General features: G+C 43.6%; 10 protein-coding genes across 10 annotated transcripts; 5 read left to right on the top strand and 5 right to left on the bottom strand.

Moving 5' to 3' along the window:
* Window positions 1-37: 37 nt before the first annotated feature.
* K450DRAFT_171197 (uncharacterized protein) lies at window positions 38-1,045 on the bottom strand (the record flags this gene model as incomplete). The annotated part of the gene is made up of 3 exons (XM_051584138.1): window positions 38-642; window positions 707-757; window positions 835-1,045. 3 exons carry the CDS (start codon window positions 1,043-1,045, stop codon window positions 38-40), a joined length of 867 nt encoding a protein of 288 aa, XP_051447206.1.
* A 258-nt stretch (window positions 1,046-1,303) lies between these two features.
* K450DRAFT_227884 (uncharacterized protein) lies at window positions 1,304-4,281 on the bottom strand. Its single transcript, XM_051586816.1, has 3 exons — window positions 4,118-4,281; window positions 3,286-4,051; window positions 1,304-3,209 (listed from the first exon to the last, which is right to left on the bottom strand). The coding sequence occupies exons 2-3, from the start codon at window positions 4,046-4,048 to the stop codon at window positions 1,465-1,467; spliced, it is 2,508 nt and encodes an 835-aa protein (XP_051447205.1). The 5' UTR covers window positions 4,049-4,051; window positions 4,118-4,281; the 3' UTR covers window positions 1,304-1,464.
* Window positions 4,282-6,021: 1,740 nt separating this feature from the next.
* On the top strand, window positions 6,022-7,458 carry K450DRAFT_227880 (uncharacterized protein). Its single transcript, XM_051586815.1, has one exon. It carries the CDS (start codon window positions 6,144-6,146, stop codon window positions 7,257-7,259), a length of 1,116 nt encoding a protein of 371 aa, XP_051447204.1. The 5' UTR covers window positions 6,022-6,143; the 3' UTR covers window positions 7,260-7,458.
* Window position 7,459: 1 nt separating this feature from the next.
* On the top strand, window positions 7,460-8,499 carry K450DRAFT_227875 (uncharacterized protein). Its single transcript, XM_051586814.1, has 2 exons — window positions 7,460-8,301; window positions 8,373-8,499. Exon 1 carries the CDS (start codon window positions 7,482-7,484, stop codon window positions 8,124-8,126), a length of 645 nt encoding a protein of 214 aa, XP_051447203.1. The 5' UTR covers window positions 7,460-7,481; the 3' UTR covers window positions 8,127-8,301; window positions 8,373-8,499.
* K450DRAFT_227874 (uncharacterized protein) lies at window positions 8,312-8,908 on the top strand. The gene has a single exon (XM_051586813.1). It carries the CDS (start codon window positions 8,409-8,411, stop codon window positions 8,820-8,822), a length of 414 nt encoding a protein of 137 aa, XP_051447202.1. The 5' UTR covers window positions 8,312-8,408; the 3' UTR covers window positions 8,823-8,908.
* K450DRAFT_227872 (uncharacterized protein) lies at window positions 8,500-9,450 on the top strand. Its single transcript, XM_051586812.1, has 2 exons — window positions 8,500-8,745; window positions 8,823-9,450. Exon 2 carries the CDS (start codon window positions 8,878-8,880, stop codon window positions 9,079-9,081), a length of 204 nt encoding a protein of 67 aa, XP_051447201.1. The 5' UTR covers window positions 8,500-8,745; window positions 8,823-8,877; the 3' UTR covers window positions 9,082-9,450.
* K450DRAFT_227870 (uncharacterized protein) lies at window positions 9,449-11,292 on the bottom strand. The gene is made up of 5 exons (XM_051586811.1): window positions 10,755-11,292; window positions 10,564-10,680; window positions 10,180-10,484; window positions 9,877-10,110; window positions 9,449-9,799 (listed from the first exon to the last, which is right to left on the bottom strand). Exons 1-5 carry the CDS (start codon window positions 11,244-11,246, stop codon window positions 9,568-9,570), a joined length of 1,380 nt encoding a protein of 459 aa, XP_051447200.1. The 5' UTR covers window positions 11,247-11,292; the 3' UTR covers window positions 9,449-9,567.
* Window positions 11,293-12,556: 1,264 nt separating this feature from the next.
* On the top strand, window positions 12,557-13,605 carry K450DRAFT_227869 (uncharacterized protein). Its single transcript, XM_051586810.1, has 3 exons — window positions 12,557-12,665; window positions 12,733-12,770; window positions 12,838-13,605. Exons 1-3 carry the CDS (start codon window positions 12,583-12,585, stop codon window positions 13,527-13,529), a joined length of 813 nt encoding a protein of 270 aa, XP_051447199.1. The 5' UTR covers window positions 12,557-12,582; the 3' UTR covers window positions 13,530-13,605.
* Window positions 13,606-14,788, bottom strand: K450DRAFT_227867 (uncharacterized protein). Its single transcript, XM_051586809.1, has one exon. It carries the CDS (start codon window positions 14,444-14,446, stop codon window positions 13,682-13,684), a length of 765 nt encoding a protein of 254 aa, XP_051447198.1. The 5' UTR covers window positions 14,447-14,788; the 3' UTR covers window positions 13,606-13,681.
* Window positions 14,472-14,788, bottom strand: K450DRAFT_227866 (uncharacterized protein). Its single transcript, XM_051586808.1, has one exon. It carries the CDS (start codon window positions 14,747-14,749, stop codon window positions 14,540-14,542), a length of 210 nt encoding a protein of 69 aa, XP_051447197.1. The 5' UTR covers window positions 14,750-14,788; the 3' UTR covers window positions 14,472-14,539.

Genomic DNA, 14,788 nt, shown 5'->3' with positions numbered 1-14,788 from the left:
AATTTTATTCATAATATAACACCAACGTGCGCTTCCCTTAATCGAGAAGATCGGGTTGTTCCTTGACAATCTGAGCAAACATAGGCTGGAATTGGAAGAAACCAGCCTGCTTATCGCCAACATTGCTCCGTGTTCCAAGTGCAACATCATGATCAATGAGCTTGAGTCCTTCAAAACCGTTTGTGCAAGCAGCCTCAGCAATAAGCTGTGACATACAGCATCGCTCCATAGAGATGAACCACCAAATGGCTTCATCCACAGAGCTTCCAACCGTGAGCAAGCCATGGTTCTTCAAGATCATGGCCTTGCTTTGACCGAGCGCAGACTTTAAGCGTTCGCCTTCTTCAGGGGTATATACTACACCGCCAAAGTCATCGTACAACGAGTGATCTTCGTAGAAAGCGCATGAATCCTGAGTGATGGGTAACAATTTTCTGCCAAGGGCTGAGAAGGTCTTTCCGTACATGGAATGGGCATGGACGGCACACGTGGCATCTGGACGACCTTCATGAATAGCAGAATGAATAACAAAAGCAGCTTTGTTGACGGTTTGGTTGCCTCGAACGATGGCGCCACTATGGTCACAAAGTACCAGATCAGAAGCGCGAACTTGTGAGAAGCTCTGGCCGAAATAGTTGACCCCTAGCATAAACAAATAAGAATCCATTCCGTTTGTAGGCAAGATGTGGGTGGGTTCATAACTTACAATACAGTTCAGGGTACTCTGGGTCTCTGAAGGTCATATGTCCAGCAACACCTGGGGGGAAAAAGGGAAAATCTTAGTACCGACCCATTGAGTTCCAAAAAAGGTGAAAATCGTGGTGGTAAACTTACCTTCATCCCATCCGAACTTGGCAAATAGGCGGAAGCCAGCAGCGAGCTTCTGCTTCATATGGACTCTCTGCTCATGAACATCGTTGAAATGAGGGTAACGAGGGATATTGATGGGCGCTCTAAGCGCAGCTTCTGCTTCTTCCTTGGTTTCGCTTCCTGTCAAGACAATCTTAACTTTGGACCGCAAGAAGACAGAGCGATCAGCAGCCATTGGAGTACTAATTGATTCCGATATATCCATCAGTTAACGTTGAAGTGAAAGAACTCTGTACTTTGCATTTAACTAGCTTACTTTTCGGAAACCGACATGTTGCGAGATTCAAAGTGGGGTAAAGGAGACAAAAGGATGGGGGAGTGGAAATTGGATCACAGCCTGTGAGAAATTTATGTCCTGGCGTAATACTGCTGAGTCACGGACACCTATCCACCAATAACCAATGATTCAGCCCCTGCCGAACAAAGCAGATTATGAATCAATTATAAGAAGTGCTGTATACAATAATTTGTAAAAAAACAAATGGAATTAATAATGACTGAATGAGATGAAATGAAATAGAGAGGAGTGTCAAAATCTGGCTATGTAAAAAGTCTTGAGGCGTCTGATGAAGCAAATAGAACTCAATAAAATGATTACGCCTCATCGTAATCGCTATCATTCGTTATTTCGTAGAAACCAGCTTCGGCTTGATTACTAGGATGTGTGTCCGTACTTTGTGATTGTCGAGACCAATTTGGCTTTATCTGGGGCTCATTGCCAGATATGCTACCTGTGGAGACAGACGTGTCGTTGAACTGCCGAGCGGGGCCCGAGGCACTGGTAGACATGGGGAAAAGTCCCCCAGACGAAGGTGTCTTCGCCATATTCTTACCCGACGATGGTGACTGCGTAGAAGCAATGGCTGCCATCCCTTCTGGGCCCAAAATTCGATATAATTCAATATCATTCATTGAAGGATGGGCAGGTGCAGGTGATACAGTTGTTTGCGGTGCATTGGAATTTCTATTGCCCGGTCTAGGTGTCGCCTGCGGATCAGGTCCTTCGTTCGCATTACCTTTGCTACCACCAAAGCCACCATAGTCGCCACTCCGTTTGCGTAATGACCTTCGTGATGGTCGATAGAAAGATGACTCAGTAGGTGACACAGGGTTATTGTCAGATGGGTTTGACATGGTAGAATTCGAAGGCGTTTGCCGAGATTCGGAAGGGTTGTTGCTGTTAGATGTGTTACTATCAGCTTGCGATGTTGCTACACCTGCAGTACTGGTGCTGCTTTGCCTTTGATGCCCTGGTATCATCCACGTATTGCTATTAGATGAAGCTCTAAGGCGCTGCGGTGTAGGTGTTGGGGAATCTAACGAATCGACCGTGTATATGCTTGGCCCAAACGCTGAAAGTCTGTGATAATTTTGTGGGCCATATTGATCATCAGTGAGCGGTATACCATGCTTTGGTGGTTGTGGAGGCGGTGTTTGTGGACCTAGTGTAGATCCTGATCCATTGTTTAACATGTCTGGAACTGTAGCTGACCGTAAGCCATTATTTAAATGCTGTAGAGGTAAGCCTACAGATGCGTCTCCAGTCGATCGTCTCCAGCCAAACTTATTAGACTTCGAAGAAGTTGTGATCATCTCATTTTCCGGTACATCGATGGGACCACTGATACTGCGACTTGGAACATGCGAAAATCGTGGACGCTGGGGCCGTCTACGCATCCATCGCAATCCTAATCCCGCGCTGAGTCGGGAATTTTCATGAGGCTCTTGGCTTGACATGCCAGTCACGATGAGTATGAGGTTTTTCAAGGATACAGAAAAGAGAACCAAAAAGGCGACACAGTGCAGGAAGATCTGAGCATACGCAATGTATTGCTTGTCCCAGTCCAACAGGTTCGCTTCATCCACAAATAGAATGTTAAGAATGCTGATGATGATACGTACTGCACCAAAGGAGATATAAAAGTTATTGATGGATCGGTCAGCGTAGGGAACCTTGAACCAATGAGCAAGGAGAAAGACCGTTTCTAGAATGATAATGACAATGACTTGAGCGAGGCCACTGGCTTGGAACAGCCCCACCATTGCGCCCACTAATGCCTTATAGACTACGACGAGAATGAAAAATGTAAATGTATCGTCCGTAAAGGCGCTGTAAAGAGTACCATATCGAAGCAGCAACGTCATGTCCGAGAAAATCACTGATGGAGGTCGAATACGTAGGAGGAGAAATGCAATCCATGCGAAGAGGCCAAACAAGGGGAATACCAGCATTAATGCGGCAGGTAATAGCAGGTACCATGGTGCAGGAAGCATCAACTGGTAGAACGACATGGTAATGAGCGGTAGATAGAACAATGTTAAGGTTCTCAGACAAGCCCCTATACAAAAAACATAGCACATCAGTAAGAATAACTCCATACGTGCTTGCCAGGTATTCAAAGTATTCCACTATACCTATCGTTAAATCAAACGGCCGACTTCTTTGTAGCTTCTGGTATGATGAGTTTACATTGGTAAACTCTAAGACCATGCATGCGATGATGCACAGGAAAATAATACAAGCCAGAATAATTAAATAGAATATTAAGGACGTTATGAACAAGGCGCGTACATCCAACCCCACGGCATTTGCAAAATTGGCCATGCCGGTACTAGCAACAACAACAGGATTGGTGTCGTTAGCAGCCGCTCCGAACCCCATCTGGCGTTTGTTTAAACTCAATCCAGGTTCAGACTGGTACCATCCTGATGAGTCGGTGGTAAGTTGGGCAGGAAAGATGGTGTTGACAATGTCGTTGATGAAATCTGGTACAAATAAAAGGTTGCTCCAGGCGAAATTCGAAGTGAATAATGGATAAAACAATGGGTACTTGATGTTGAGTTGGCCCGTGACAACTATGAATTGTGCGTAAAAGACGATATCGAACAATCCTGGAGTTTTGAGACGAAGTGCTGATGGCTCTATTCCATAGTTTGAGGCTGATATTAAAATGTCTTGTTCAGCGTCTGTGCTAGTAACGTAGATCGAGAAGATCGTCACAATAGCTGCAAATACAGCAAAGGCAACTGGAACAGCTATTAACACTTGTCGCCACACTGGATTTTGATAACCCACAGGTGCTATATCGAGACATGTGAAAGATATATTGTCGGGGGTATAAGCTTGATAGTGCACTGAAATATCTCCAAACGGCAGCGCTGTGGTAGGTAGACTCATCACCTAATGAAGTTATCATGTTAGAACAGATCGATGTTTATGCATTCAATGTCCACATGTTTCAGTCACCTTATGAATAGTAACATTGCCCACTCCAATTGGACAACTGACGTCCTGGCAAAATTGATTTGCTTCATTGACAGCGGTCCAAAATCCAATTTGAACAATTGTTTTGGAAGCAGCATAATCTTGAAATAGATTATTCAAATGTTAGAGTGAAGATAATATAAGTGAGTAGAAACAATAAATATAAAAAATATATAATTACATGTCTTTGCCGCGTTCAGGTTATCCATAGTTACTGGAGATATTCCGTTGATGGTGAAATTTAGAGTGCTGGTCTTTGCATGATATAGTCGATTAACACTTGTAACGTTCAAGTAGCTTGATTCCTGACACAGCGTAAAATTGTTATTGACGAAATGGACAGTGGTGGATGCCGACACTGTTGGTGCTAGCGCCAAAAATAGGAACAAGCCAGTCATGAAGGACCAGAAGTGTGAAGTTGCACCCGAAGGTGCTGAACTTGGGGATGCATACATCGTTCCAGCAAATTTAGACTAGAACGATGCTTATAGTGCTTGGGTCAATTGGCCCGGGGAAATTAGAAATGCTACCGCAAAATGGAGGAACAGAAACGTCGTGCCGGCGCCATCCCCAGTGCGCATTTTAAATCCCAGTCAGAGAGAAAATGGCAAGGTGTGTAACTGAAGAGACTTTCTCCCAAAAATGCCCAATCTAGGATACCTCTTTCCAGACCTCTGGTAGTAAACATTACATACAATGGATAAAGTGGAAAGATATAGAACCGTACATAAACACATCGGCTTTGCACTGCAACAGGGACGCTATTATCGACCACACCGATCCTATTCCAAGCTCTTGTCAACGCAGTACACATTAAATCACACTACCGGTTAGAAAGACTAACTGAAGAGCTTTACTTTCCCGTAAATCAAAACAGGTTACATGAGGGTCGCTCAGATACCGCTTACTTGGAGAATCAAAAAACGAGGGATATTTGAGTGCTGCCCCAGAAATCCCTTCGCTGAGCAAACGTTGCACGATGTTTTCTTGTCCATCATCATCATCTGTAAGTACACATAATTAAGCCACCTTTCGACAGCTGTTGAACCTAAATCAAAAAATGATGTCAAGATTGTAAAAGCTTGTCGAAGTCACAACCGTCGTGGTCTCAACGTTGGCTCTGAATTTTATATGTCATCAACCTAGACCAAAAGCTTTGGTCTGAGTAATGCTCAAATTATGAGCGCAACCTACTTTGATAAACTGAATACGCTCATTCTACATGCTTTTGCCAGAGATAGCAATCGTTTGCTTAAGACGCGCATGAGGCTAGCTTGGTAGGATGCTGAAGATAAAAAGAAAAGCAAAGGAGGAATTTGCAGTGCATGAGTGCAACCAACAAGACACTCTGTGTGTCATAATGGAATACTTCTCGTGTAGAAACAAATAAGTGAATTTAAATAAACTGTTATGACTGAAGGGACGTAAGCCACTATTGAGTCCGCCTGACCATCAGCTCACTTCATCGGCCGTATTGGTCCATCGCTTTTATCAGGCCGAATGTAATTTCTTTCATGTTATGGGCCCATTTATTCTATGCACAAGTCCACCAGCGGCTGAATCAAGAAAGAAAAGGATTTTACACTGTTTTAATATCATTTTTACGTCTGATCACAGTTGATCCCTGTGTTTCTGTATAAACGATTGGTAACAGACGCTGCTCGGTAGGGCTATAGCACACTTCCTATATTGTAATATTGTGAAGTATTCTGGCGGTACTGAGTGAACCTTCGTTCTAGCGTATACATAAGCACCTGTGTGAAATTACTAAAGATCTGGGTTATATCTCAGTATCTACTTAGGAGAATATTCAAGGAAAACTCCCCACAGAAATAAGGTTTGCACGAGCGAAGAAGCTTCATGTATTTCCGTCTTCCACCTGCTTTCACAAATATATTATCGTAGACGGGGAACATTTTCAAACTCAAAATTAAGCAGTTCCCGAGAGTCACAAACATATTTATTGGATTGAAACTTTCTCCTTCCCACCACTGTTGCTTCCTCAGTCATGTCCAACGTTCTCAAAGAAAAATCTGCCACAGAAGTTCACGGATTAATAAAATCCCTGATTCACAATCTTGTAGGCATCCAAGATACAACGGGAAAGTTCCTCCTTCATCTGGACAACGGTATTGTTGTTGACACCAAAGCCTGGAATGACTGGGAATGGACACAAGGTGTTGGTTTGTATGGACTCTGGAAGTACTATGCCATGACCAACGACAAGGAAACGCTCGAAATCATTCAAAAGTGGTTCCGAGACCGATTTGCCGAACCTCCAAGACACAAAAACATCAACACAATGGCCGTGTTCCTGACTTTGGCGTACGTATATGAGGAAACTGGTGACAAAACATATGTGCCATATCTTGACACCTGGGCAGAATGGGCCATGCATTCTTTGCCACGCACAGAGTACGGCGGTATGCAACACATCACATATGCGGCAGACAATACTCAGCAACTGTGGGATGATACTCTTATGATGACGGTCCTTCCATTGGCAAAGATCGGTAAGGTGCTTAACAGACCTCACTATGTTGAGGAAGCCAAGAGACAATTCCTTCTTCATATCAAGTACCTGTTCGATACCAAGACAGGATTGTTCTTCCATGGTTGGACATTTGAGGAAGGTGGCCATAACTTTGCCAGTGCATTATGGGGACGTGGAAACAGTTGGATTACCATTGTCATTCCAGAGTTTATTGAGCTTTTGGACTTGGCTGAAAATGATCCCATCCGTGTACACCTAATTGATACTCTCAATGCTCAAGTGCGTGCTTTGGCCCGCCATCAAGATGAATCTGGTTTATGGCGTACAATTATTGACGACCATGCTAGTGACTCGTATTTGGAAGCATCGGCCACCGCAGGTTTTGCGTTTGGTATCATGAAAGCTGTTCGAAAGCAGTATATTTCCAGCGAATTTTCTGAAGTAGCAATGAAGGCGGTCCGAGGTGTCATCAGCAACATTGATGAAACTGGAGAGCTTCAGAATGTTTCTTTTGGTACCCCTATGGGAGATACCAAGCAATTCTATAAGGAGATTCCACTTACCTCTATGCCTTATGGACAAGCCATGGGCATGATGTGCTTGGTGGAGTTGTTATGGTTGTATATCTAGTACATAGCATTTTAAACCTTTTTTTTTTTTTGGCATCAAATAACAAGTACAAAAATAATCATACATGGTGTGCGTGATGTTTTGTGTGCTTCGTATCCGCTGCCAGCAGAGCCTATCCGCTTTCCCCGCATGGCAATCTGAGTTTCGATCGAATAAAGTAGGTTCACATGCTTGTCACAATTCCCAACTTTTTTTTATTTCTCACCTTCAGGTTTACCTCCAATGGTTTACTCTGGTGTTTGGATAAGTACAATTGCACAGGTTGGACTTCTATGGAGCATATATCGTGGATTGACGGGCGGTGTATACCTGTTTAAACCTCTGTCAAGCTACGGATTCTTGGTCACGTACATTGAAGCCCCTCGCGGACCCAGCAAACATGGAAGTCTAATTGGCAAGGGATTACTCTTCGGGACCTTAGGCGACATAATGCTGATGTTCAAGCCCGAATGGGCCTTCCTTCTCGGGCTTGTCGCGTTTCTACTATCTCATATTTGCTACAGCATGGCCTTTGTCAAACTTGGTGTACAATGGACTAGCTCGCTTAGTCTTCTGGGCATGGCAGCTTCAGGCGCAATGCTTTCACAAGTGCTTCCTTGGCTTCTTCCGAACGTCGATGCTGACATGAAGGTCCCTGTCCTGGTGTACATGGTTGCCATTGTCATTATGGTCATTGCAAGTTTAGGGTCAGCAACTAATGCTCAAAGACCACTCCCACAAGTCCTTGGAGCTATTGCGTTTATGCTCTCAGATATATTTGTAGCTAGAGAGAAATTCGTTGTAACCGGGTTTGAAAATGCCTGGATAGGTCTACCCTTGTATTTTTATGCGCAACATGCTATTGCATATTCGGCCTGGAAACGCTGAGTTGCATTTTTGTTCTTTCAGACATTTACCTTTTTTTTGGAAACAATTTTTTTATAAAATGTTGCGAGTACGGCCTCTTTGTCCATCAGCACAGAGTGTATGGCGAACCAGTTCATCAGGTGTGCGGGCCCTTCCAGTTCCATACATTGGTGCAGGTCGACGAATGGCAAGCACGGTAGGTCACATTCCGAATTCTAAGTGACAGAATGAGAAAGAATTGTAATGAACCAGCTGTACTGCCTCTAGGCCGTCCCTAATAGACCTCTTGGCGCACACGTGTGGATGCCGATCATGTTCGCGACGGTCGGCACTAGTTTTTTGCTGTCGAAGACGGTGCAAGCGGAGGCGGCAAGAGGAAATCTTCAAGAACCGCGAACGCACATGGAAGTTCCATTCACAATTCACGAAGCCACGGATAAAAAGGTGATCATTGGCCTTGGTTCGAGACAAGTGAGCTTTCTTAAGATAAGTGTGTACGTCATGGCAATGTATGCTCGACCAAAAGACGTCATGATACTGGAAAAGGCCAAGTTGTGGACAAATGCAAGTTCTGCTATGAGCGACGTTGATCAGGCTCAAAAGATGCTATTGCACCCTATAGATATTAGCATAAGAATAGGTAGGCTTGTACAGATGGTGTATGAGATTGGATGTGATACCTTAAATCTTAAGCTGTCACTCTTTAGTTCCCACTAGGCCAACTGGTGCTGCTCATTTGAGAGACGGTTTTACCAGATCTCTCTTGCAGCTTATGCGGGAACAAGCTAAGGACCTTAGTGAAGATGACGAAAGACGTATTTTGGAAGCCATTCAAGATTTCAAAGCAAAGTTCCCGAAAACGAAAGTGAACAAAGGAGATGAATTTATCTTCACCCGTACTGCAAAAGGTGGTCTCCAAATTGAATTTCAGGCAAGTTGTTACAGACTTTCATTGCAGTCACTAGCCGGCAGCTAACCGAAAGAAATACATAGGGCGAGGATATCGGCACTGTAGACAGCCAGTGGCTCGCGGATAATTTTGTCATGGGCTATGTGAAGCTTGATATTGTTAAGAACGTCCTGGAGGAAGCGCTTTCACACGAATAGATGAGAGAGCCGCAGATTTTATCGGAACTCCTAATGTAGACTTCTGTGCAGCAAGGCATATTGTATAGCGAAATTTACAACCATATAATTCGTGAAGCAGCGATCATGTCTATAGCTTGAATATAAAATGCTTCAATGTGAAAGAATTGTAATTCTTCAACAGTAATAGAAGTGTAGAGAAGGATCAGGGGTGTACCATCATTGCTCGTCAATATGATTTCATATTGGACCGGCCAAGTATATACAAAATGGCCTATTGTGGTGTGTCATTGCTCTTGTCATTGCTCTAGATAATACAGGATTTATTCACAAATTTATATTGAATGCAGTGTAGATTTTTCAAAACATGATTTGATTATTGGCGAGTCCAGAGAAGCCAGACAGCGCCAAGGTCGCCACCACCGGTTTCATTGCGAATGTACTTGATAGCGTCGGTGTAGTTGTAGGTTTTGTCATCGCCATACACATTTGCCGAGGTCTCTAGCATGGGAAGGAAGTTGGCAGGGTTCTCTGAATTTTTAGTTGACAAGGTATTTTTGATCAAAAAGTTGACTGCAGTGCGATAGGACGCTTTATGAACATTGGTCCTGTATAGGCATCAATTAGCTTTTCTGCTAGTCTTCATGAGATAGTGGTGTAGTACAAAGAAAACCGATATACTTACGAGTTGAAAACGTTCAAGCCGACTGATTGTGCGTATTTTGCCAATGCTCCCAATGCTTCGAGGTTATAGTAGCTATAGTGAAGCGAAAAGGCACGGGAAAGTTCGAGAGGTTGGGCACCGCTTGCCATGATCTGACCATCATAAATGGTATCTAGGTATTTGTTAACGGCTGCGCGAGTGGCATTAGCCTCTCCCAAGTAGTGAGAGAATGCCGCTATTTGAGCATAATAAAATCTGGTGGCAAATTATGTTTAGTACCCAGACAAAGTCAATATTGAATGCCAACGCCTAGACTATACTCACGTTCCATGATTATTTCGGCCTTTGCTCTCCGCAATACCCAGACGAGAGGTTTCCATCCAGGTTCGATACTCTCTAACCCATTTTTGCAAACCTTTCGTGTCGGAATCTGTCCAGTAAGTGCCGCCACTTTGAGCCATTAGCTCAGCGGATGATAGAAGGGTGATTAACCCATGGGTATCTAGAACGCCCATTCTGCTACCAATCCAGTCATCTTCTGGACCATCAGGAACGACTTGCGAGTAGTTCATGTTGGGCGCCATGTAGGTAGCTCGATTGATGAAGAAAGTGCGAATATTGTCTGTATACTAGTGTCAAGTATGACTTGGAAATCAGAAAGTTTTTCTAAACATATCCATAATAAAATCAACTAAGTCGCTTTCGTACCTTTTGTTCGTGTGCAGAATTGCCAAAAAGATAATAGCTAGTAGCAAGGTCAACACCATCACGGATGAGGTAGGTAAGAGAATGGCCTGCACTTAATGATTTTCCTGCAGGGTTGATCTACAAAATGTTTGTGGTTTAATGTCACTACAAATTTCTTTGACAACAAATATGACCGAGAAAAAGAATCGCACCTTTCCATCAACTGACTTCCAAGGACATTGGGTCCATTTGTTTACGACTGCTTTGATTCCAGTGCAATTAGGCCATGAATATGGTGCAAGAGAATAATAGTAGTGCGTATTATTATTTGGTGGTTTAGTGGTAGTTGAGGTTACAGTGTAAGTTTTGTTTTCTTGCATTATAACTTCGACCCTCTTTTGGAGGGATGTGATGGATCGCATCAGCTCTTCGGATAAAATACCGAGCTGATATTCTGTTCTCGTCATTTCTAGTTTATCGACATTAATTTTGTCGGTCTGAACACCGCCTATCGTGGTGTACGCTGTGTGATAACCTACACCAGGTGTGCCGATGGAAATTGTGCTGCTGTTGCTATCGTCTGAAAAGGCGGTGACCAGATCCAAGCTTTCGTAGTAGTCTTCAACACTGGCTAAATCGTCGATGGTTTGCGATGTGACGGCGACGACCAACAAGGCCAGCACAGCAAGCACTGAGCGGCGCATGTGGAAGTGGATGGAATCGAAGGAGAGGAAAAGACGACTGATAAAGAGAAAGGTGCATTACAGTTAAAATATTTTTATTTTGTACCTCAGCAAAGGTTGCACAGAGCACCTGCCAGAACCAATCTCAGCGTCTTTGCTATTTCTACCGAGCTGGGAGTCACTGCGATTTCTAGCTATACCGCGTTTAAACTAGAGATGAGCGTATTTTTTATATATCTATCGATCCTTTTCATTTGAGTGTGTGTTGTTGTTCGTAAGTGTGCGTATACATCTGTTTCAATGTGATGTATTAGTATGCACTGGTTTAAACTTGGCATCCACAAAAGAGCTATTTTGAAGGACCATTTTCAGGTCCGCTTTGGTGGAACGACCCAGACATCGATAACCACTGTATCTGTCATATCATGTCTGTTAAACTTATAGAAACAGGCTAGTGCGGATTGGAGCTGTACAATTTTTACCCTCAAGATAAATTTTTATTCAGTAAATCGACAATGAATATATCCTTGCTGCTGATAAACCACATGCTGACTACCTGCAGGAATGTCGAGAAACGTGTACAACATGGATTCATTGTCCCCTCTCGGCTCTACCTACGTAAAGGTGGTGCACGGCTCAAGTTGTTTTGTGCTACGTGTTTTCACCTTTTGTCCAAGGTATACTATGACGAGCAGAGAAAGATTCATTCCCATACTTTGATACTAGAGGCAGTTATACGTATCCCAAAAATCAGCTTTATCACCACCATACTAAGCCCATATTACATTTATACTACCGCTTAATGCGGTTGACAGCAAAAACAAAGCCACATGTTAAGATGGAAGATATCTAAGTGTCAGCTTGTAGTTCACTTGTAGCAATGTTTATGTATACCCACCTCAACTCTATAGAACATGCTTATGGGGAAAGCAATCAGTTCGCTCAAGCAACCAAATCTAGTCAAAACCCCATTTACTGCGGGATTCGAATCAACATGCCCGAGAAGGTTGGCCGGCCGAAGCGAAATCTCTGCAGGCTACGTACACTGCTCGTTGTAACGGCATGCCAGTGAAGAATGCAAAAGCCAGTAGAAAGATAAAGATAAAGATAAAGCAAGATGCGCAGGCTGTTAATTCAGTTCATATGCGTCCAGTGATGCTACTTTAATCCTATCATAGCAAGAAACCGTAAAATGATAGACCGACTAATTCATACACAATACCTTTGGGATGCCATCGTTGCTGTACCAGTGCGTATGAAATTCGCTTTGCACACTGGTTGGTACAGGTATAAGAAATTTTCAAACAACGCAACGCCTTGAAATTTCGCTGCGTCGCCATGACGCCAAACAGTACGCATGATACGTCTTTCCCTCCGTCGCTTTTCGACCACCTCGAAAAATACAATGATTATCAAGCCTGTTCCCGTTCTACAAGACAAGTAAGTCTCGGTTATATGTACAGGAAGGTGCAACAGTCATTTCTGACCATGGTACACATTATGATAGCTATTCATATCTCCTAATTGATGAAGACACGAATAAAGGTGAGAGATACGATGACAAAGAGTCGGTTTTAACAGAAGACATCACTCATCACTATCCTTTTTGAAGCGGCTGCTATTGACCCCGTTGAGCCTTCAAAAGTACTCGAAGCTTTCAAGGAAAATGGCGTCACTCCTGATTGCATTCTGACTACCCATCACCATTGGGATCATGCCGGTGGCAATAAAGAAGCTCTTAAATCTCTCGGCAACGTGGAGTGTTATGGAGGTGATGAGAGAGTAGAAGGAATGACAAAACAGCTCAAGGACAAGGAAACTGTAAAAGTGGGCAATTTGGAAGTGAAAGCTTTGGCCACGGCTGGCCATACCACTGGTCACGTAAGCTACTTTGTTGAAGACACCAAAACCGGGCAAAAAGCTGTCTTTACTGGCGACTGTTTGTTCTCATCTGGATGCGGAAGGCTGTTTGAAGGCAGCGCGTCCCAAATGTTGCACTCCTTGGATACCCTCGCTAGCTTACCAGATGACACGAAGATTTACTTTGGCCACGAATACACTCGGAAGAACCTTGAATTTGCTGAGCATGTGGAGCCAGACAATTCAGATATCCAGAAGAAGATATCATGGGCTAAAGCTACACATGTCACCACACCAAGCACCGTTGAAAATGAAAAGCTTACCAATCCCTTTATGCGCGTTCGTTCGCAAGAATTACGAAAGGCTCTTTTGAAATCTGGCGATGAGAACCTATCGGACGCCGACGTTCTCCTCAAAATCCGTAAAATGAAGGATAACTTTTAAACACGAATTGAGGACATACAGCGGTTTACTGGCAGAATGAAAATGAAGAATTGGAAAGCAATAAAGGACTTTTGATAAAATGCATGTATTGTGCCTCTGCTGTAATGGTATATATTGTACATTGAAATAATGGCATATGCATCGTTAAATGCTTATCGTGGTGAATTTAACGCTGGTTGTGGTGATTGCGATGGTTTTTTCAAATCACTGCCTTGCAGTTCATCTCTTCCACTGCTGAAGAACGAAGCCATGCATTCTAATTGGTACCTACGCCAAGTTTCTTCGCCGGCAAAACCTTCCTTCTTCCACACTGGCTCTACAGCTGCAAGCTCCCGTCGATGTCTCTCTAGTTGTTCTGCTTCGGCAATGTTCGTTTCCCGGAAGTTGGCTACCAGTTCGTTGACAATTTCATTCGCTTGTCCAGCAAGTTGATCGTGTTGGTTTATGAGTTTCGTCCAATGTTCCTGTTGCTTCCTCAGGACGCGGTCTTCATCTAAAGCTTTCCCTGTTCCATCATTGCCGTCCGGCTCTCCAAATTCTGACGCAATAGCCACCTGGGTTTGTGCTTCCATGCGCTCAATATCAGGAATCAGCTTTGTTCGAAGTAGGACGCTCAAAATTTGAGTCTCACTTTCGGTAGTGGTTGGTGTTTGTGGGTGGAGCATAAGCTTTGGAAGTGTAGAGTTGGAATTAGGATCGAGTTGTGCATAAAAGTCCTCTGACAAGGAGGCGAATTTGGCTGTCAACATGTTGAACTTGTTCAGTAGATCTGGCCAGGTAAACGGATATTTGGGATCCCTCAGATACGCCAAGTGCGTGTTGAACGTGTCTTGTAAAGACTGGAGCTTTATTCTCAGGGATTCCAGTTCCTGTAATGTACTTGGATCTAGATTAGGTTGCTGTGAATGTGAGTCCATGTTGTTTGTATGGATGAGAGAGGTCTACTGTTAGTTGGCGGAATGAGGACGAGGATGTGGTTATAGGCTCTAGAGCCACGCTTTTATTCTCAGTCATATAAATAATAAAAATTTTCTATCTAATGTATCCCAGATCTCTATGCCACGCCAGCATGTTCGCCTTTGTGGCCTGGGAGGGTCAACTTCTAACTTAATTTTTTGTGATCTTTCTTTTGTTTGGGAGGGAGGCCACCACATCCTCGTCCTCATTCCGCCAACTAACAGTTGCGTGTCGTTCCTAACACAACTGTAGTGTGGCTCCATTCGTCCTCAGATGTGGTTACTTTTCCGTACTAGGCGAAC

Source organism: Umbelopsis ramanniana (assembly GCF_025399195.1).
Source record: "Umbelopsis ramanniana AG unplaced genomic scaffold K450scaffold_10, whole genome shotgun sequence".
In the NCBI taxonomy this organism is placed as follows: Eukaryota; Fungi; Mucoromycota; class Umbelopsidomycetes; order Umbelopsidales; family Umbelopsidaceae; genus Umbelopsis; species Umbelopsis ramanniana.
The sequence above is the reverse complement of the archived record's forward strand: the minus strand, read 5'-3'. Positions and strand labels throughout refer to the sequence as shown.

Coding starts and splice junctions, on each gene's coding strand:
- K450DRAFT_227884 (XM_051586816.1), bottom strand. CDS start 4,048: ATGAGTCTACCTACCACAGCGCTGCCGTTTGGAGATATTTCAGTGCAC. Junction 3,210..3,285: donor GCCGTTTGATTTAACGATAG/GTATAGTGGAAT, acceptor TTTTTTGTATAG/GGGCTTGTCTGAGAACCTTA.
- K450DRAFT_227880 (XM_051586815.1), top strand. CDS start 6,144: ATGTCCAACGTTCTCAAAGAAAAATCTGCCACAGAAGTTCACGGATTA.
- K450DRAFT_227875 (XM_051586814.1), top strand. CDS start 7,482: ATGGTTTACTCTGGTGTTTGGATAAGTACAATTGCACAGGTTGGACTT.
- K450DRAFT_227874 (XM_051586813.1), top strand. CDS start 8,409: ATGCCGATCATGTTCGCGACGGTCGGCACTAGTTTTTTGCTGTCGAAG.
- K450DRAFT_227872 (XM_051586812.1), top strand. CDS start 8,878: ATGCGGGAACAAGCTAAGGACCTTAGTGAAGATGACGAAAGACGTATT.
- K450DRAFT_227870 (XM_051586811.1), bottom strand. CDS start 11,246: ATGCGCCGCTCAGTGCTTGCTGTGCTGGCCTTGTTGGTCGTCGCCGTC. Junction 10,681..10,754: donor GGAAGTCAGTTGATGGAAAG/GTGCGATTCTTT, acceptor AACATTTTGTAG/ATCAACCCTGCAGGAAAATC. Junction 10,485..10,563: donor ATTCTGCACACGAACAAAAG/GTACGAAAGCGA, acceptor ACTTGACACTAG/TATACAGACAATATTCGCAC.
- K450DRAFT_227869 (XM_051586810.1), top strand. CDS start 12,583: ATGATACGTCTTTCCCTCCGTCGCTTTTCGACCACCTCGAAAAATACA. Junction 12,666..12,732: donor GTTCCCGTTCTACAAGACAA/GTAAGTCTCGGT, acceptor ACATTATGATAG/CTATTCATATCTCCTAATTG. Junction 12,771..12,837: donor TGATGAAGACACGAATAAAG/GTGAGAGATACG, acceptor TCCTTTTTGAAG/CGGCTGCTATTGACCCCGTT.
- K450DRAFT_227867 (XM_051586809.1), bottom strand. CDS start 14,446: ATGGACTCACATTCACAGCAACCTAATCTAGATCCAAGTACATTACAG.
- K450DRAFT_227866 (XM_051586808.1), bottom strand. CDS start 14,749: ATGGAGCCACACTACAGTTGTGTTAGGAACGACACGCAACTGTTAGTT.